This window comes from Stegodyphus dumicola, chromosome X2 (genome assembly GCF_044657685.1).
Source record: "Stegodyphus dumicola isolate Sdum_Otavi_A_Nest chromosome X2, ASM4465768v1".
Taxonomy (NCBI): domain Eukaryota; kingdom Metazoa; phylum Arthropoda; class Arachnida; order Araneae; family Eresidae; genus Stegodyphus; species Stegodyphus dumicola.
Window position 1 is genome coordinate 191,675,573 of NC_140781.1, and position 22,766 is coordinate 191,698,338.

Here is a 22,766-nt window from a genome sequence, read left to right on the forward strand (position 1 = left end):
AAGGCGTAATTAACATTATACTTACTAAGCAAAGTTCAGCGCCTGGACCAGGTTTCCAATTGTCTCTTCGGCAATTATTTACCCATATTTTTCTTCTTTCTTCATTTTTAGGAAATTTTACCAATGTATGACCTTTCCGTGAATGATTTGAACAATTAATAGCTGTACATCCGCCCATTTTACACAAAAAAAAACACAAAAAATTGTTGCACCTTAACCACTCAGCCGCCATTAAATCTCCCACTTGGGAGCGCGAATGCCTGATGATTCAGCCTGGTATATAGGAGCCTTACGTCGACCAATCAAAGCGAAGCTAAAACGAAGCGTCTTTCTTTAGACGATTTCGCTGTCACATCGAAAGCGACATTTTTTTTTTAATATGGAGCACATCGTATCCGAACGAAATAATGAGTTGATCTCGCAAGAAATCTACGATGATGACATTCATTTTTTAATGAGTTTTTAATGCATTTTTAATGAGTTTTTCAATTTATATTGAAAAATATGGATGAAACTCGTAAAGCGAAAATTAAGCTCAGGATTATGCAGCTGTGTATGATCCTGTAGATGATTGATCCCATCCAATATTTTTCATTTTATTATAAAAATTCTTTAAAAAATGCATGCTTGTTAAAATTGTATTATTTCTGTGTAAATTATTATTATTACTTTCTTTCTGCTTATAATTTTTTTTAATTATTACTATCATTTTTTTCCTATTTAATTATTTTTGTATTTAAGAGTAAATTTATGGAAAAAGCTGGAAATATTGTATTGCTATTTGCTTCAAATGCTGATTTTCTTTCCAAACAAACTTCATGAATTAATTTTACTAAAATATCAAATCAATATCAAGAATCTGCTGTTTTTTTAACAGTAAAAATATTACTTTAAAAAAAAAGAAAAAATTATTTTCACTTATTTAAGAATAGTCACAATAGTCAATTCAATGGTGTAAGCTTTGTATAAGTAATAAAAGATTAATCTTTTGAGAAAATGTTCTTATGAATTCCAAGAAGGAAAACGTGTAGTGAAATATCCGTAAAACAACAGTCAACAGTCTAGACAGTTTTGTCTCCTGTTGAAGTTCTGTTGTGTTTTTTAATTACGTTCTCCATGAAAGGAATTTACTTTTAATGAAACTGAATAGCACACATAATTCATAACATGGACTATAATTTAATGAATAGTATTTGTTATTATTATCCACACTTTATTACTATAATTTGAATGGAATTTTGATCATTAAATTCATGCTATATCTCTGGTAGAAATTCCTGGATAAGGTATGAATGTTTATAATTTTGTTGTATTTGAAGACTTGGGTACCTAAAATTTTTCAATGTGAAATTACTTTTGAGATTTGGTCGTAAAGAGAAATCACAGCATATGTTGAAATTAAATTCAGGGGTGCGGCTTATACATGCAAATTATTAGAAATAGATATATACAAACAGCTGGCAGCACAGCAAAATGTATTTAATGATTGAGCATAAAATACATTGTTGGATGAACGTTTCCGAGTATTGTACTAGTTGTGGTTGCTAGTCATTGTGAACAGTTGTGGGATACTAGTACTAGTGATAATTGATACTGGTAGTGCAACCAACTACTATAGTGATCGACAGGGACAGTGAATAAGGAGTGCTAAGCACACATGTTTCACTGTCACAGAAACATGTTCCTTTTGATTGAAAATTTTAAAAAATAATAATAATATATGGTAAGTACTGTTTTTAGCTTAACTGCTTTCACACCTGCAAAATAGAAAAATATTATATAGAGGCTTTAGTTATCCTCAAGATTTTTTTAATTAGGCATATTTAGAATATCGTATTTCTCCTAAGAGAAATTATATATAAAAATTGAAGAAGGTTTTATATATATAAATATGCATGCGCGTGTTTATAGTATAGAGAGTACTGCAGTACAATACAGAAATATTCTATACTGCTTTGCACAGAAATATATGTGCCAACCAAGTATTGGTCTTTCAAAAAAATATCTCTAGACCATTTCGTTCTTTTTCTTTTTCTTTTACCTTCTTCCGTTGCCTCTTGGCTTATAACAAGTGCAGATAAAAGAGCATTCTGTTGAACCAGTAAAACTTTGTGGTGAGCTGAAAAAGCCATGTCACAAAATAACAAAAACAAGCAGAGCGAGCACGAGAAATCAATTGAGATAGAAAACAGCGCGCGAAAGGTGTAGACACATCCACGCATGCGCAAATTTAGCTTCTCGCATTGGCCACAGCTTAGACCCGTCTCGCAGGTGTGAACGGATGTCCCGTATTTTATGCCCTTATGACTATGGCTCTATGCGCTTTACGTCCACGCCTGAACGCAGCTTAAGGGGCGGAATGCTATTGTGGCATTTCTTATACTTTGCAATTGCTTTCCATAGGAAGTTATGCTCTGTAGAGAGAGAATTTAAGTATTTAGTCCAGTTGAGTTATCCTTGTACATTTGTAAGAGACTTGACTGCATTATTTAACTTGTTGAATCTCTGCTTGTCATCTCTGTGTCTTGTTCTTTGAAACTGCTTCCTAGCAGCATTTCGTTCCTTGATGAGTTTAGCAAGTTCTTTAGTCCTTTTTTTACTTTTGACACTTTGATTTATTTTTTGGCAAATTCATGAACATTTTCAATACCTTGATTAAACTGTTAATGTCTTCCCCCGAGCGTATCACTGGAGTGGTGTAATGCATGTTGTGCAGAGCTTTGGTGTATTTATGCCAGTCTGTAGTAAATGCTCTGTTATCTGGTGAGGTATAACTGCTTATATTCATTATCATTCTGACCGGATTATGGTCAGACGAGAGTTCACCCAATACAGAAATATCCAGCAGAACGCTGGTATTTCTGAGAAGCAAGAAATCGATGATTCCTGTAGAATTTGCAGCATACCGTTTTGGGGTTTTCGGAGCTGATATGTGTAATCCCACCGTAGAGGCTAAGTCATTGATTACAGTGCCAATGGTGTTAGAATTATAGCATTTCCACACGTTGTGTCGTGCATTTAAATCTCCGCCTACTATAACATGTGTACCAAGTGTAAGTAGAATACGTATGTCAGCCTTGACCTGTAACAGATCTCGGCGTGGTGGAATATAAGTGGAAATAAAAGTGTATGTTATGGAAGTGTTGGTTTTGAGTGAAATAGCTGGGGCCTCTATGGCTGAAAGCTGTGGTATTGTAACCGGATAGTGGGGATACAGCACTTAATAAGGATTGAAGTTCCTCCAGCTCTGACTTGAGTCAGTCTATGTGATCTGTAGACACAGTAATTATCAATGTACATAGGATCAGCTGGGCTAAGTTTGTGCTCCTGTAGGAACATAAGATCTAAGCCGTACTCATTTATAAAGTCCCGCCGCTCGTTAAGCTTACGGGATAGCCCGTTCGCGTTCCATGTAATAACATTAATACAATCATAAATAATACTAGACATTATTTTGCATTACAACATGAAAAAAAAATTCTTCAAATAGAAAAAAGTATAAATAATTTATCTATGGCATTATCACATGCTCGTTATTCAGGCATTTTGTCTGAAATTTTCTTTAGGATGTTCATCAGGGAAAAGCCTTTCAACATGTTACCAATCAGTAAGGGCGCTAAGGCCCAGGTTTTACATTTTTAGATTTAACAGTGGCAGTTTTACCATTGTCATTTTTTGCCTTATTAGTTACATCATTAAATATATTATCAATAACATTAGTATTTTGAACCATACTAGCATATGATTTACCCGACACAACATTTCGCCAGCTTACTATTAGTAACGTCCTTATTTGAGTTTGCATTATCCACAGATTTAACATGCTTAATTATATTATGAAATTTAGGACACCCACGACAGTCGCAGTGTGTCCTATTTGCTGGCAATAGCAACACTTAACTATGCCAAGACGCTTTGCAGAACAGTCCACAGTATTGTGTGGCCCCGCACACTTTACACACCGCGGCTTGAGTTTACAGTCTTCAGACGAGTTGTTGAATTGCTGACAATTATGGCACTGTATTAACCCCCTTCAGTCTTGTACACAACAATCTACATATAAAAACGTAATAGTATTTTGATATCATAGATCTGCTCAACCTCTGGCAGTTTTTCTATTTGCGCCTGGAAGAGGGACATCGGTACCGTAGATTTTACGCGATGCAGTTAGGCTACCTTTGTAACTTTGAAGCCACGATTTATCAGTTCCTCGTGAACATCTTCGACGGGGCAGTCAATGGGGAGTCCTCGAATGACTACTTTCAGTGGCCTTTCTAATTTGGTAGTTATGATGTAATGATCTATTTTCCTTTCGTCAAGGTAAAGTGTAATCATCCTATGTTCATCTTCACTACCAGCGAAAACTTTTAGAAACTCTCCGCTAATTTTGGCAGAAATATCTAATTTTTTGTCATTTTTAAGAATTTTTACAAAGTCACTAAATTTATTGCAGGTTTGATCATAATTGGTTTAATTTCGGAGTTTGAACTATAATACAATCACCCTGGTCTGGGTATCAATGCGGTGCCATTAGCCACTGTGCTGAGGCAGGCAATGGCTGAAGGGTAGCAGCTGAGGGATTGCGGATAGGAGCCTTAATTGCGGATGGCAGTTTTTCATTATAGGGAAAAATCAAGGGATAAAAGGTTCTTTGGAGATATTTGATGAATTAAGAATGAATCGTTCGCAAGTGACTCGGCTGTAGGTGCTTCGGTTGCGTGTTACTGTAATCGAAAGATAATTTTATCGGAAGATTTATGTAATAATAAAAGCATTTATGGAAAATCAAAAGATTAGATAATATATATGTTAAAAAGTCTCTGTTAATCATTTATTGGTTTTTTAGTTAGAAATCCCGGAACCGAAAGAGTTTTGGTGTAAGGTGAAGTATAAAATTTTGTGGCTTAAAGCGTACATTATGTTGATTTTTCCTGCACATGCTTTTAAATTATATGTTTAATTTTTTTCACTTATATATTTTGAAACAGAAGGGAAAGGAAGTTAACAATTTTTTTATAATTTAAAGCTGCATGAAAACTGGCATAATTTTTAATCTGTAATTTGCAGTGCATAAATCATTGATGCCGAATGTTTTTAAATGTAGTTAGAGCAAATTGAAGTATAAATTTGTTTTAAAATTATCACTGAGTACAGCTGAAGTATTTTTTTAAGATTTTGTTAGTACATGAATATAACTTTATATAAAATTCGCAAAGCAACAACCTTGTGTTTGGCGTAGATTTAGTCAAGAACTCAATCCATTTCTAGGGCGATCAGGTACAGGTCCCTCTTCATCAAGAGCAGAGATATATGCAAGACCCAGATTTCTTTGCTTCTGATGACGAGGGACCTGTACCTGGTTGCCCTCGAAATCTATACCAAACACAAGGTTGACTAAATTTATTCCAAACACAAGGCTGTTGCTTTGCTAATTTTATGTTTTACTTTGGCTTGTTTTTCTTCTGCTTTGATAATCTTTATATTCAAAACACAATTTTTTTTCAGAAAATGGCTTCCATTGAGAAAATTGCCCCTATTGCTGGAGCAATTCTTCTTCCTCATGTGGGTGGTATAACTGCCGCATTTATTACTAGAAAAGAAGTGAAAACATGGTATGAGGTATGTTGCTAAATCCAGTTTTGGTAGGTGTTTCCAGAATATTTGAATAGTGCTTCTACCTGTACACACAATAAAAACATAAAAATGCAATGAAGCATACAATAAATGATATTTGTCTTGTGAACAAAGTGTTGTATATAAAATGTTTATCTTATGTAATAAAGATAAGAATTTGTGTATTGATTGGTACTGGAATCTGCACCAAGTAAAGATTCCAAAACCAGCAAATAACCAGAGACTGGTTGCTGATTTGGAAACTGAGGACTTTGGTTCTGCTTGTATTTCAGTAATAAAAATTTCTCAGACTTGCATATGCAAGATAAAACTATAGCAGGTTTACCTGTCATATCCAGTTCTTTTTGGTAAAATTTGAATCGCATTAGCTTGTTTAATTGTTGTGAATGATATCCATTTTACAGATGTTATCCAGATTTACTTCCAAGTATTTTTTTTTTTTCCTAATTCTTACCATCCATCTAATTTTCGCTATGTTGGACTTTTTCAGCATGTTTTTTCCAATGATGTGGAATTTCACATAATTGGAATTGGAACATTTTTGTCTCTTCAGTAATATTTATGATTTTGGGAAAAACAGATAATTTCTGTTTAATTATTTTGAAAATCTCAGAGACTTGTAAAGACAATAATGAATTGGGAAAGCTATCAAAGATAATGTACTAAGTTAGCAAAATTTTAGGGCACCTCAGTGCCATTTGAAGTACCTAGAAGTGGTTAATATGAATGTATTCATTATAGTGTAGAACAGATGTCTGATATCAAAATTTAATTTAGGATGGACTTGTCGAGAAAACCATTTGGCTGTAATTCAGTTTTTGCTTAATAAGTTGTAATTTGGTAATGTCAGTCTTTGTAACACTGTTTTCAAGAATAAATGGTAATTTTGAAACTTCAAGAGACTGTACTTAGGAATATTAATGTTGCTAGAAAATGGCACAAAAAAATACATTGGTAGGAAATTCCATTGTGGTCTTGTTTGGAATGAAGTCTGCTGTGTTAAGGAAATGTAAACAAAAGTAAGATAATTTGAAATTTGCAGTATCATGCAAGTATTGTACATATGGAAAGGAAAAGCATATCCTATGTATTTAAAACTTTATTTTTAATTTAGCATTTAACATGGCATGAAATCTAGAGGTGGCAACTCTAACATAAAGCTTCATGAAAAGAATTACTATGTTTTTAAATCCAGAATAAATTCACAAAAAAAAAAAAAAAAAAAAAAAAAAAAAAAAAAAACTTCTATGAAAATCAAAAACAGATTTCACCTGATTAATATCAGATTAGGTAGGAGGTATAAAACTGCTGATATTGTTGGTACTTTTCCATTTCGCTGATACAAATCTCGCCAAGCAGACTTTATTGGCAACAACATATGGTATACACGTAAAAAATGTTAACAAGTGTTAGTTCTAAGAATTTTTTTATTTTGAAGGCATAACCATTTTAATATCATTTAAAATTTTGTAGAAAGGCAATAAGTAAAGACAATAAATTTGTAAAAAGACCTTAATTTAAGAATTTACTATGCTTTCATGGTACAACATCTTCATTTTTATATATAAAAAAAAAAAAAAAAAAAACTCTCAAGTCTTTCTTTTTTCTTTTTTTTTTTTAATATGGTATGAATTGGGAGAAAGGGGTAGAACTTTGGATATTTATAGGAGACTGTCAGTGACAAGATTACTTAATACGAAAATTGCATTTGATAGAATTTAGTATTTCTGCTTACAGATACCTGTTATGCTTCATATAACCTTTAAACAAATATTTAGGTACTTAACTAAGTACCTTTTATTAATTTCAGTTTTCAGCATTTTGACATTTTGAAGGTGCTGCTTCAAGATTGTTCAACAGCATGCTATGCCAACTGGTTGTAAAGGCTGTAAAATTAGTTGAATCATCTACAATTTAGTGCAAATGTGATCTTATTATTAAGTTGTGAGTAATATGCCTTCAACCAAAAATAACAGTTAAATCCTAACTAAAAGTCAGTGCTGAAAGTGCAGTGTAGTGTTGAAAATATTGAAACAAACTACAAAAATCATAGCTGGCTATTGGATTGAGTACAAAGAAAACAATGTTATTGAGCGTCTGCCTCCTTCTTTCTTTTATTTTAACAGAAGGGCTTTAAATAGTTGAATGTGATCACTTTCTTCAGTTGCAACCATTGCAGATTAAGAAGGTGCTAATCTTCAGTCTTATAATGAATGATAATGGGTACTTTATTTTTAATTTAGCATTTAACATGGCATGAAATCTAGAGGTGGCAACTCTAACGTAAAGCTTCATGAAAAGAATTACTATGTTTTTAAATCCAGAATAAATTTAAAAAAAAAAAAAAAAAAAAAAAAAAAAACTTCTATGAAAATCAAAAACAGATTTCATCTGATTAATATCAGATTAGGTAGGAGGTATAAAACTGCTGATATTGTTGGTACTTTTCCATTTCGCTGATACAAATCTCGCCAAGCAGACTTTATTGGCAACAACATATGGTATACACGTAAAAAATGTTAACAAGTGTTAGTTCTAAGAATTTTTTTATTTTGAAGGCATAACCATTTTAATATCATTTAAAATTTTGTAGAAAGGCAATAAGTAAAGACAATAAATGTGTAAAAAGACCTTAATTTAAGAATTTACTATGCTTTCATGGTACAACATCTTCATTTGCTGGTTCATATGATGTGATCCCAAGTGATCTCATCTCACGTAAAATGTGCTACAAAAATCTAATTCTCTCGGTAATTATCTACATTAATTTCAAGTTAAATCTTATTACGGAATCAAAGTTTAAATGCAAGAATCATTTTAATTAGTACGAATAGCTTACTCAGAAATTATGTGAAACTTTGCTAGTGCATTCTCATTAGAATTTATGAATTTAACCCTTGACTTTGCCTTTTCTATATTTTTGCCTTCAGGTAAGTGGTGTGATTGCATCCTAATTGACTTAATTACCGGTAATGGCCTCGGGGCATAAAGTTGAACTATCTGGTAAAAATTCTATGTAATTGTATGCCAGTATTGAAAGGAACAATCAATCTGATAAGAAACGACTTATTTTGAAAATGAGACAGAAAAGGTTATCAGTGAGGATATTCCATTTGGCATGGGTTGTACCTTTTTTGGCGACTTTTATCGCCTGCGCCGGCAAAATGGAAAAGTACCATTTTGTTTAACATAAAACATTTGCAGGTACTTTCTGAATATCTTCAATTCAGATTTTAAAATTTGATAAAAATGCCAAGTATTTTGGCTTTCTTTCAAGTGTACAGTAGCCACCTTGCACAAACGCACACCAGATATGTGATTAAGTACAGGTAGATAACACATTTAACATTTACTGTCATTTTGCTAAACAGTTGTAAAAATGTAAATACTTGTTATATAGATTTTAATGTTTTGCTCATAAGATTTGTTTCTTATAAAATGCTTCATTTTGTGAAGAGAACAGTATCTGTATATCAGTAAAGATAGTTAAACATATAAGAAAACATCTTCATTTATCATAAGGTTATAAGGTTCAATCAGAAGGTATTGCCAGGTTACATTAAGTTACATTGAAAATTTACCATGAGTTGGTGACTTTTCATGAAGGCGTGGATAATCAGAAAGTGCCCATTTGCATTTTTGTACAGCCACTGCCTCATGGATTCGATGAGGTAAGAATGTGGATGTTGTGACCAGTGCAATTTGGTATATGGCATTCCATATCGAGATTAATAACACTGTATTTGTGATCAACTTGCAGATGTTCATATCTGGTAGCTGCTGATTCATCCTCTTAAGTTGCAAAAAATCTAGCATCTTTCCTCCTATTTAGTTTGGAAAAATGGAGCAAAAGTTCCAGGATTGATATTCATTGCACAGCTATTCATGTGATATAAACAAAATGCCAGCTATTCATGTGATATAAACAAAATGCCACATTTGATGACTAATATCACATTTACAAAAGAGTACCTGTTAAAATTTAGTATGTAGTATTTTGTGTGAGAATATAAGAGGTTAACATCTTTCTTTTTTTCACTTTTACTGGATATTTAAAAAAATATAAACAAAATTAAGTAATTATGAAGAAATAACTTTAAATTTGATTTTATTTTAAATTTATTAGACATTAAGACGTCCATCATGGAGACCACCTAACTGGATGTTTGCTCCAGTCTGGACTAGTTTGTACACTGGCATGGGAGTAGCCTCATATTTAGTATGGAAAGATGGTGATGGTTTTCAAGGTCCAGCAAAGTTACCATTAATATTATATGGAACAAACCTTATTCTTAATTGGGCATGGACACCTATATTCTTTGGAGCACATAAAAAGGGATTGGTTAGTATCCATCTCTTTATGTATGAATTTTATTTACATTAGTTATAGTAATATGCAGAATTATGCATGCGTATTTGATTCCCCTCCTCTGTGCATAATAAAACATCTGGAAAGTCCCGATTCTTAATTTCACTTTGACACTAAATAAAATACCTTGTTATTACAGGAACAATCATTTTAGCATAAATTTCGGTTGATCTTTGGATTATGGTAACTTGGCGATTTTTTGGCGACCAACTCTGCTATAGCAACCCTCTATTTTTTTTTTTCGCCACCATATTTCTTTTCTTTTTATTTACTCAACACTTTTTCCAACAATCTGCTAGCCGAATTACACTTATGCTAGAAATTTTATGGAACAAAACTGCTTAATCATGACAAATGTTAACTGCAAAATTGGGAAAAAGTGCAGAATCGCAAACTCCTTGCCGCGTTTTTCAAAATCGCACATACACAGTAACCATGTACACGTCGACTTATTTTTACTTAAAAAAACATCCCAGAATTGCACAAAAATGGCATTGCGCACACTCTTAACTTTATCCATCTAAACTGCTATTTTCTCATAAATTACAAAAATTTGCACGAAAATGCAAGAAAATTTTGTGAATCTTTAAACTTGGTAAAAAGCACATATATGAAATTACCTGATCGCGAAAAAGTATATACCCTATCCAAGGATGAACATTTCCATGTATAATATAAATAAAATATCCAAAAACTTTTACCTCTAAATTATCTATTATAAACGTAACCAACAAATTCATAACAAAACATTAAAAATGGTTACAAATACTTACTGTCAAATATTTAAATTATTTCCATGCACGTTTGCATCCACTCAAACGTATACCAAATTGCTACAAACATATAATTCACAAAATAACTATCATTTAATTAAAATATAATTAAACCATGTACACGTCGACTTATTTTTACCTAAAAAAACATCTCAGAATTGCACAAAAATTGCATTGCGCACACTCTTCACTATATCCATGTACACTGCTTTTTTCTCATGAATTAGAAAAATGTCACGAAAATGCATCAAAATTTTGTGAATCTTTAAATTCAGTAAAAAGGACATATATGAAATTACCTGATCGCAAAAAAGTATATACCCTTTCCAAAGATGAACATTTGCACGTATAAAATAAATAAAATATCCAAAAACTTTTACCTCTAAATTATCTATTATAAACGTCACCAACGAATCTATAACAAAACATTAAAAATGGTTACAAATACTTAGTCTCAAATATTTAAATTATTTCCATGCACGTTTACTTCCACTGAAACATATACCAAATTGCTACAAACATATAATTCACAAAATAACTATCATTTAATTAAAATATAATTAAACCATGTACACGTCGACTTATTTTTACTTAAAAAAACATCCCAGAATTGCACAAAAATGGCATTGCGCCAACGATTTCTTATAACAGGTAGACGGCTCACCCACAGAGAATTTGTCTGCTAGGATGTCTCCAACATATACCACATGACTAATGCTCTTGGCACTCTTGGGGAGTGATAGCTTAGACTGTTCATCGCCAGTTTGGCCCGCTTTTGATATGGCAAGTAGTGCTTTTTATTTCCGTCTCCTAGCAGTCAGCAGACAACGACCTCGAATTAGGTTGTTCGATTTTTTACAATTATATTTAGATATAACTTAACCCCTTTTTTCCTGAATATTTTATCTATATTTTTAATAATCGCTTTAAATTATTTGCACCATTGTTTAAGATGTTTAGGTTAAATAATTTTAGGAAGAAAATCTAAAATAAATAATAAAAAATGAGATGGAAACTTTAATTTGAATAACGTTAAAAAATTAATTGCACTACTGTTATAATATTTGAGAAGGTAAAAAAATCTCGTTTAATTTTAATGCATTGCATCCTAAAGAGACAAAGAAAATCACATTGTATTACATGTATTTATGCCATTGATGAAATATATACTTACAGACTGTTGACTTTCAGCTGGAACTATAAACTATTACTGTCCAAACTTAATATAGTTTATGATACAAAAAGATAAATTATACTGAATTAATTAAAATTATGTTTACTTAAATATATGAAAGTAAAATATTAAAGAAAAATATTTTACTTTCATATATTTAAGTAAACATAATTTTAATTAATTTAAAGTCAGAAATAGTTTTTGGAAGAATTTCATTTACTTTTGACCTCTCGGTGTTAGCAATAGTACTTGCATTATGGAAATGTAGGATAGTAAAGAATTTTTTATTTTTAAAAAGATCTTTATTAAGTAATTGATTATGCCCATTTTATTCAGTTACTTGCATATTAAAGTGCTTATAAATTCAGCAATGTCCAGAAAATAATTTCATGCAAACTTGGAAGCTACTGCCTTAACTGTACATTAAATTTAGTAAGATTTCAAATTTTGCAGATCAGCTGTAAAATGTACATTTTCAAAATAAAATTTTCTTTCTGAATTATAAATTCAAACATGACAATACATATTCTATTTTATTCCTGTATCCCAATTAAATAAACACATTATGAAAATGTGCATTTAAATATAGTATTTACTATAAAGTAAGTGGCTTAATTACAAATAAACACTCAAAAATTAAGTAAAACAAAAATATACTACTTATCATGAACACTAATCTTTTAAACGTGAGCAGAACGCACGTTTTGAATAAAAAGTTTTCGCTCTTCACCAGCTGCAAAGGATCCAACTTGCATCTGATGAAGAAATAAAGTTTTTCGATTGAAAAGCATGTCCTGCTCATATTTTAAAAGTTTGGTGTTCATACAAAGTAGTATATTTTTATTTTAAGTGGATTAATGCTTTATTTTATTTATTAAAATTATTTATTCTAAAGTATATCAAGAACAAGTACTAAAAATCACCTACTCAAAATGGTAGTCAAGTATATTCCAAATTTCTTATTTTTGATATGTGAATAAGTAATGAGCTTTTTAAAACAAAAACACACAATTTGGCCAAAATATAGAAACTAGTTATTGTTATATACTACATGAATAACTTTATGAAATACAATAATGCAATATAATATGAAATACAATAATAATAACCTTTTTTTTCCTGAATATTTTATCTATATTTTTAATAATCGCTTTAAATTATTTGCACCGTTGTTTGTTGCACCCTATATATGGCTCTGATATGAAAAATTTGACTTATCAAACTTTTTTTATTTATTATTATTATTTTTGGAGATGGTATATAGTTTTAGAAAATTAGCTTGTCGAACCATTGAAATCTTTATAGATATATAAAGAATGTGATATTTACTTTTAAAAAATGAATACATAAAACAATGTAAATAAAATACAAACTACAAATTAAAAATACATGCTTTTATTTTTAAAAATACAGGACTTGAATAAAACTTAAAATATTATTGTCCCTTAAAAAGTGTAATTTTTGTGTTAACACTATGTACGTTTTTGTTCTGAAGTTTTTCTGTTACAACTTTACCTGCATAGTACAGTCGTATTTTCAGGTATTCAAACAGAATGGCTTTTATCAAAGAACTTCTATGGTTATCTAAAGGCTCATGATTTAAAATATGTTCATGCATGCCTAAAAATATATTTGGAGAGTTTTCTATTATACATTTAACACTATCTGAAATTAATGAAGCCATAATGTTTTTTTGTTTAAGTTTTCCAGAAGCTTGGGTGGTTCGAAAAGATTTCTCAGCTGCTCTACATATCTTCACAACACTACCAGATGGAACTATTAATCCTCCCCTATTTTTTCTACCTAATAATTTACTTTGTGTATAATCAACAGTTAAACCAACATCAGACAGAGAATATATACAAGTATCACATTTTAATGCATTTTTCAATTTTTTAACAACACTACCAGCAATGTATGCAACAACATCACTAACAAAGTCTGAGAATTGTTTACAGCTTGTTAATGCAAAAGAATGATCTTCAGTAACACAATTCTCAGAAAAATTAAAATCACCTTTAAAGGTATCTGTGGAGTTGAAATTGATTGACTTCAAGTACATATTAGTGGAACTGCTCACATTTAAAATATTTGTATTGTCTAAAACGATGCAATTTGCACTACCTGATGTCATTATGTGATGGTGCATCAGTAAGCGAACATATGCTGCTTTAAATTGTTTTGCAGTAGGGTTGTTGTTGTGACCACCTTTTGTGCGTATGGCACTGAAAAATAACTCAAGGTGGTCCTGTGATAATTTGTATGTCAGGAAAAAGTTTAATGGGTGAGGTGAAATTTCACACAGCTCAATATATAACAATTTAATACTATTGATGCAAACTAAAAATCCTGTTTTCCTGTTGCTATGCAATATGTATTCTCCAATTCTACTTGTTCTTAAGTTTTTTATGTATTCTTGTGCTGTATTTAAGAAATTTAATATAGTATCTTTATTTTGGGGCTTAATTGGAGATTTAAAATCTTTACTTAATAGGTTTTTGCTGTTTAAGATGTCAAAAAGGCTATTGAATATTTTAAAAAATTTTATGGTTGGAGCACAGCCAATGAATGTGGGGTGTTTTAAATCGTTTTCTAAATATAAAAGAGCATCAGCAACACTATTACTGAGAACCTGGGCTGCAAGTTTAACCTTCATTTTTTCACGATACCATTCTACGTGCCGTGCCCGTAACTTTGTTGCAGCATGAAGGCCTTGCTCCTTTTGAAATTTTTCTAAATTGATTATATGCTCCCACAAAATGAAGCCACTGTCACCATCAACAATGGATCCTTTTGATGCCAAGCAATTTCTAACAAGCTTCAACATATGGCAAGGATCCATTATGACATACACATTGTCTCCAGTGGCAGGGTGTGGAAAATAATTGATTAAATTATTGCTTTGTAAATTTGCACCTAATGCATTTGCAGTTGCAATATTGCTACTGCAACCATCAAATGTCAAACTTATAATTCTAATGCCAGTCTCTTGAAGATAATGAAGGGCCTCATTAATAAGATTGGTTCTTTCGAGAGCATTTAACCCATTTATCAAAAAATACGAAACTGGAACCTTCCAGCTTCCATTAATGGCATTTACCATGAAAACTAAAGCCTCTTTTGCATGAGGCAGCTCATCATCATCTATGTCAGTACCTAAGTCAACATATCCAGTAAAACGCGTTCTATCCCATTCAATATGTTGTCGTATTGCCATTTCATCGACAATAAGAGCTCCATAAATGGTTTTGTTTATCTTTAAAGCTTCTTCTGCTTTAAGTTTCAATGATTGTAGGGCTTCCTTCGTAAATCCAGGAGAACCACTAACTTTACCATACCATCTTCTTAAAGTAGAAGGATGGGGAAGACTGTCGTTGAACATTTGTCTGACATAATTATATGCTTTTGCCGAATAAAAATTCAAAGTCATGGCAAATGTTCGGAGGTCTTCTGAATATTCAGCTCTTGAATTACTACATTCAAGTCTTTCTATGAAGTCCCCTGCAGCTCCAGACAACTAGAGGAAGGGAGCAAAAAAATTAAGATTTTAATATAATATTAAACATAAAAATTTTAAATATAATATAATAAAACATAGATGAGTTTTAGCAATAACTTATAACATTTTTATGTAATGGCCACCTCAAAAATATTTAAAAAAACCTACAGATGCAATATTTTCATGACACTAATAGAAATACAACCTGTGACATTGCATCCTGCATGTCATTTCCTTAATCAAAGAATTACTTGATTAGACATATATTTCTGATTATTACATTTTGAAAATTCTCAGCAAGTATTCATTATATCTTAGGGTGCATGATAAGGGGCCATCCAAAAATGATGTCACGCTCTGATGGGGGAGGGGGTTTGTGCAATTGTCACAAGGGGGAAGAAGAGTAGTAAAAAGTGTGGCATCACACACATTTTGGTTATAAAACAGCATTTAAAATCAGCTGATTAAATTTTGAAATTACAAAAATTGAGGGTATTTCTTTCTATTGGGGCTAAAACAACTTTCCTGGGATTAATAAAAATTCTACTGATTCTTACTAAATGATTTAGATCAGCATTTCCCAGCTTTAAATCAGAAGTGAAAGTATATGTTTATGTAATAGCCTGACATTTGGCAAGGGAAGGAGGATAAAAAATTTTATGAAAATGTGCAACATCATTTATGAATTACCCCTAAATTAAGTTATAGTTAAAAACCAAAACTATAGTTAAAAGCACAATTTCTCTGGGAAATGATGGATAAAATAATTGTAAGAGAGATACAAAACTGGATATTGTAAAAATTCGTTAAGCTTACCCCTAAAATTGTTGACGCTGAATCAGATATTAAATTCTGAGTTTTTAACTCAGTCAGCAGCTCGTCTAAAGAGGCCACACGCTTCTTCAGTCTTTTGTTCTGCTTATCTAACAATTTAATTTTTCTTTTCATGCTGATATTTTGCTGCTGAGCTATTTCAAGAACTTTTTTTGCTTTACTTGGAGATGTAACATCCTCATCATTAAAATCTCCCAAGTAATGCAGCCGTTTCCTTCTTTCAGGAGTTACAGATGTACTTGCTGAACCTACAACAGATTTCAAGACGAAATATTAAATATAAGTGTTATATTAATAATAATTATTATTATTTATAAATCATACTCATATGGAGCTTAATAACGCATTTCAGTAATTTTATGGCTAATAATTTGATTTGGTGTGGAGGAAAAGGATTATTTTATTTGTGTAATGTCTTTCTGAGAGGAAACAGAATTAAAAGTTATGAAACATGAATATTTATAGCAAGCAAGGAGATTTTGAGGGTAATTTGCCATCTTAAATTAGTAAAAAATAAATAATGGGTTTTTCTTCACAAGCTTTCAATACCTTGCAAAATATTAGAGTTCAGGCAAGATGTTGTAGATATAAACTAAATTAGTTTTAAAAGTTCCCATAATCTCAGATTACTTTATCGTGTAATAGTTCAAGTGTTTTAGTTGCTTTAATTAGCAATTGCATAAAATTTTCAAGCTAAGTTCATTAAATTTAATTTACAAATGAAACTGAAACATAAACATAAATAAAAAAGTAGGCTAAAAGTAAATTACAAGCATTCTGGAAATTCTAAACTGAATATAAGTCTAGAATGCAACAAAATTCACCTACTTACAAAACTATTTTTCTCTCTAAAAATGCTATTTAACATATTGAAACCAATACAATTAATAAAATTCAAAGAAAAAAATTACTACATCACAGCATGTTATGTTAGACTTAATCAAAGTACAATTTCTTCCTCGACTCTCTCTCACATACATAAATAAGTATGTTAAGTACATGATACTGAAATTGAAAATAGAGCATCACTTACTTTCTGAATAGTGCATAGACTCTTCTGGATTGGGCTGAAGTGGCTTTTTTGACGACTTTCGCTTGTAAACATTTTTTTGTAAGTGAGAAGGGAAATTAAATAACGTTGGAATTGCTGTGGCCTTTAACCAGGTGCCTCCAAACTTTGTTCTATCGAAGCAGTCTGATGTAAAATGTTTCGAACATAACTTTGAATACTTGGTTACTCTAAAGTTTTCCTGCCGCAGTTGTACTTCCCATTGTTTTTGCCTTTCTGGATCTTTAGGGAAACTATAAATGAAAAAAAAAAAAAAAAAAAAACTTAATTGTACTAAAGTAGCAAATGAAGTATTAAATTACACACATATATGTATTCCAGGTCATACAGGTATACTGCAGAAGAATGGTAATTTTTCAGAATCATTTAAGAATTCTTTAAGTACATGCTGAAAAATATCATGAAATTTTAAAAGTGTAGTAATTTTTCATTGGAAAGAAATGTAAATATACCTACAATTAGAGTCAAAACAATAATATAATTGTCTGTATATGGGGATGGCATTTTTCCCTTTAGATCCCCTTTTATTACATGAGAATTCTTATTTCGTGATTCTGTATTGGAATGGAAATCAAAGGGTCCTTTTGGACCACCTTAAAGTTCTCTTAAAATTATTTTACAATAGTACGTACATTCAAAAACACAATTTGTAATACATCAAATTACAGGTCAAAAGGTGCCTTCTAGAGAAAAGAGGGTCAAGTGAAATTTAAAAGAAAATGAGTCACTTTCAAATTAGATTGTTAATGATGGGAAAAATTTGTGCTCAAGGCAATGTTGAAAAAAGTTAGTTTGATTTTGTCATCAACAATTCTTTCTTAATAAAAATCTATTAACAAAATTATATTTCACTGCATGCAGGTTCAACTTCTAAAATGAGCACCACCTCTCTTTTCTTGAGATTATATTACTGAAACATAATAATGCACTCTCTTTTCTTGAGATTATATTACTGGAACAAAATAATGCAATCTTAATTACTGATTTCCACACTCATGTGTATGTCATGGGGGGATGAATACATCTTATTAACTGTAACAAATATTTTATATTGAATATGTATCAAACGGTAACAAACTTCAACTCAGTATTTATTATTAGGATCAAAACGATATTACAGTTAAAAATTCTCTCACTCTCCTTTTTTTTTAAATACTATTTAAAATATGGTTAAGTTTTTTACATCACATTTTTTCAATTACATTAAATTTCTGACAGCATCGTAGATGAGACAGAATTATAATCCAGATTATTTTTATTTTAATTGATTTTATAGAAAATAATGATACAGCATTGAGCTCTATAAAAGTAATCTGATTTTTAAAATAATGCTGTTTAACTGTTTATGTTCAATGTTGCATGAATCAAGATCTTCAGCTTTTTTTTTTTTTTAACAAAGTAAACATATCGCACAATCTTTTCTCAATAATTTAATGCTAATAACAGCATTTTTCTTTTTTTATCGCAAGCAGTAATTGTTTATGAAATCAAAACACGTACGACTTGGCAAAAAAAAGTTAACGCCAATTGGCGCAGCTTTCTATTTCAACGGAATACACGGAAAAAACATATAAAATTCAATTATTTGTAAAGGATGAATCCAGTAAATAGTGTCACAGTATTTAATACATTTTGATGCTAATAATACATGCTGAAAATGTCATATACAGCGGCAATTTTCTTGTACAATATGGCTGAAAATTTCCAACCAATTCAACAGAGATAGTAAAACGACAGAAATACTGAAAATAAAATAATAAATCATGCAGTTTTAACTTACCTATGAAAGGTTACAGGTCCTCCTTTCACGAAACTTTCTTTACATCCATAGGCGCTGCAGCGAATAACCATTTTTACTTAAATTTTATGTGACCAAGCAGAGCAGCAGTCTTTCGTCCCATAGAAAGCAATGTAAAGTATTTCCGGACGTTTGGAATTCGCGCAGCAGTCACGTGACACTAATGTTGGAACCGGTTGAAGGTTGCAATAAGCTCTCTACCAGTATATTATCTCGTTGCATTGCGCACACTCTTCAGTATATCCATGTACACTGCTTTTTTCTCATAAATTAGAAAAATGTCACGAAAATGCATGAAAATTTTGTGAATCTTTAAATTCAGTAAAAAGGACATATATGAAATTACCTGATCACGAAAAAGTATATACCCTTTCCAAAGATGAACATTTGCACGTATAAAATAAATAAAATATCCAAAAACTTTTACCTCTAAATTATCTATTATAAACGTCACCAACGAATCTATAACAAAACATTAAAAATGGTTACAAATACTTAGTCTCAAATATTTAAATTATTTCCATGCACGTTTACTTCCACTGAAACGTATACCAAATTGCTACAAACATATAATTCACAAAATAACTATCATTTAATTAAAATATAATTAAACCATGTACACGTCGACTTATTTTTACTTAAAAAAAATCCCAGAATTGCACAAAAATGGCATTGCGCACACTCTTCAGTATATCCATGTACACTGCTTTTTTCTCATAAATTAGAAAAATTTCATGAAAATGCATGAAAATTTTGTAGATCTTTAAATTCGGTAAAAAGGACATATATGAAATTACCTGATCATGAAAAAGTATATACCCTTTCCAAGGATGAACATTTGCATGTATAAAATAAATAAAATATCCAAAAACTTTTACCTCTAAATTATCTGTTATAAACTTCACCTGCCAATTTCTAACGCAAACATTGAAAATGGTTCCAAATACTTAGTGTCAAATACTTAAATTCTTTCCATGCACATTTACTTCTACTCAAACATATTCCAAAATACTACAAACATATAACTCTCAAAATCACGATCATTAAATTAAAATATAATTAAATTAAAAAACACTACTTAAAATATAAATAAGCACATACATTAAATTAATAAAAATTAGCTTACAATCCTAATTGCTTTAAACTAAATCATTGCTAATAACAATTTTCCAATAATACCATATTAATTTATTTACTCCTTACATTTAGAACAATGCATAAAAATAATATCCTCAAATAATTAAAAACACTAACTTACCTAATCTTCTACAGAATCTTGAGTGCATGGCGGATCACAAAATGTCCATTTTCACCAGATTTCTTGCACTGCCATTCAAACTTATCTGTAACATCCTTCCTTCCACATCTCATTTCATACCCACATGTTCGACATTCATACTTATCCGCAATTAAGCAATTCTTTTCAATTACACATAAACGCAATAAAAATTTCGGATTTACTTTATATACAGCCATGGGATCCAAATATTAAACAACACTGTTTCACAGAACATAAAATGAAACTAATGCTGTACAGCAGATATTTTTACAAATTTACCCCCTTTTCCGATTAAAGAACAGTGATTCGTCCATTAATGTCACATGACATATATCATGATCTCTCATTTCCCTCACACAAAATAATGCGTAATCGGAACTGAGTACTTCTCACATTATTCCCAAAGTCCTAGGTAGTAACCTTTATTGCCTCCAAAATGTCGCCAAACTACCTGTTACCATATTCCAAAGATCAGTCTAAATTTGTATGATCAGTAATTTAGTTCCGTTGCTACGTATCTGCTTGGCACACATTTCAAACCGAAACATTCCACATAGATACATCGTCTTCTTGGCACACATCTCAAACCGAAACATTCCACATAAATACATCTTTGATCTGACGCCAACTTGGCGAATCATTATTTATTATACTTTCCTTTCATCACTGCATGTTTATCAAAACATGACAACTTGAGTAATGACTCATGTAGCGACGCTTAAACAATTTTTTTATGTTAATAATTGAATAATAAAGGAGTATTGTAACCTTTTATGTTGACATTACGCTTGGCGATGATTACAGGTTTAAGTTAAATATGTTAAAATATGTTGACAAGAAAAAATTTACTAAAAATTTCTTTCCATATGCTAAAAATAGATTTTGTTGATGATACTCATAGACCCAAAGATTACATTTAAGGGCTATTGAATTAAGAATAACTGATTTTTGTTATTGACATAAACCCAGAACCAGCACCAGGACTCGGCCAAGCTCATGATGCATAGCCAAATATGTATAGTGAAAGATAGCTAAATTTAATGATGATAGCTGCTAATTTTAAAGGTTTTCGGGTATCGCAAAACAAAGGTGAAATTTTCCAATTAATGGATTTTGTAAAGAAATGTGGAGAAGAATGTAATGAATGAAGATTATATAAAAGAAGTTTTTCAATTTGATAACAATGCTTCACAATCATCAATCAATTAATAGCAAAATCTGTAGTATGGTTCTAGATGCAGAAAATACCGCTACCTATAGTGAAGAAAGTGACAGAGAAGTTGCTGAAAACAAGAAAATTTTGATTGACAAGTTGGCCGGAATTCTCAAAACAGCAGTTACAGGGCTTCAGCAATGTAACTAAAGAAGAGATTATCTCTGTCTACAGAATTAAAGAGAAAGTATTAGCACAAAAAATGAAGTAACATAAAACAACTCACATTGAAAGAAATGTTTAATAGGGTAAACAAATAAATATTTAGCTCTTTTTTTTTTTTTTTTTTAATTCTGATACCCTTTAGATCATAAATACTTCTTTATTTCATAAATCGCGATTTCATATTTTTCATTTTATAATTTCTACATGCCATCTCACTAGATTTAAACTGATGATCTATTATCCAGAAAAATCCCAAATCTGGAACCGACGAGTCCAGATTTCGGACTTTGTACTGTATGGCCTTTTACCCAGCTCTATACCTGATATTTTGCACATTGATAAACTGACATCAGTTTTAAGATATGTGGTGATATAAAGGAAAGGTTTACACCAACTGAAATCCCATATTTGGAACAGCACCAAATTTGGAGCAATATATATTACCTGCTTTAACAAAATTAGGTAAGGATATTAACTCTGTAGAGGTTAAACATATGGAAAAGGAAGAAACCTGTCAGTAAAATACTCAGGATTTGCATACTCATATTAAATACTACAGTCGGTAATCATTGTTAGTGAGCAATTTTGCAGCAGAAATTGGTAATGCCACTGTTGAATATTTTATGTTTGTGCAAAAGTTATTAGACTTTTTTCTGTGTACCCTCTCCTCACTGGCAAATTTTTAGTGAGAAGCTGAAAACATCATTAAATGGCAAAGAAATGACCCGCAACTGAATGGTCGGCATACTGGTATTAAAAACTAGTTACAATCATATAAAAAGAAGCCTTATCTGGCATCAGATAGAAAGTTCAGAAAAGAGAGTTACTAGTGGAGGTTATACCTTTATTCAAAAAACTGTGCCACAATAAAATGATATTCACAAGAAACATTTAAAATACTCTTTTACAGAAAATGGATACCACCAGCAAATCTTCACAAAAAATAAAGTGCACCCTAT

At 31.1% G+C, this 22,766-nt stretch overlaps 1 protein-coding gene across 1 annotated transcript in view; it reads left to right on the forward strand.

Moving 5' to 3' along the window:
* Positions 1-4,673: 4,673 nt before the first annotated feature.
* Tspo (Translocator protein) overlaps positions 4,674-22,766 on the forward strand; it is a 40,126-nt gene continuing 22,033 nt past the window's right edge. Inside the window, exons 1-3 of the mRNA XM_035377364.2 lie at positions 4,674-4,882; positions 5,506-5,619; positions 9,761-9,976. Coding sequence (XP_035233255.1) covers positions 5,509-5,619; positions 9,761-9,976 — 327 coding nt within the window. The 5' untranslated portion in view covers positions 4,674-4,882; positions 5,506-5,508. The remainder of the gene's footprint in view (positions 4,883-5,505; positions 5,620-9,760; positions 9,977-22,766) is intronic.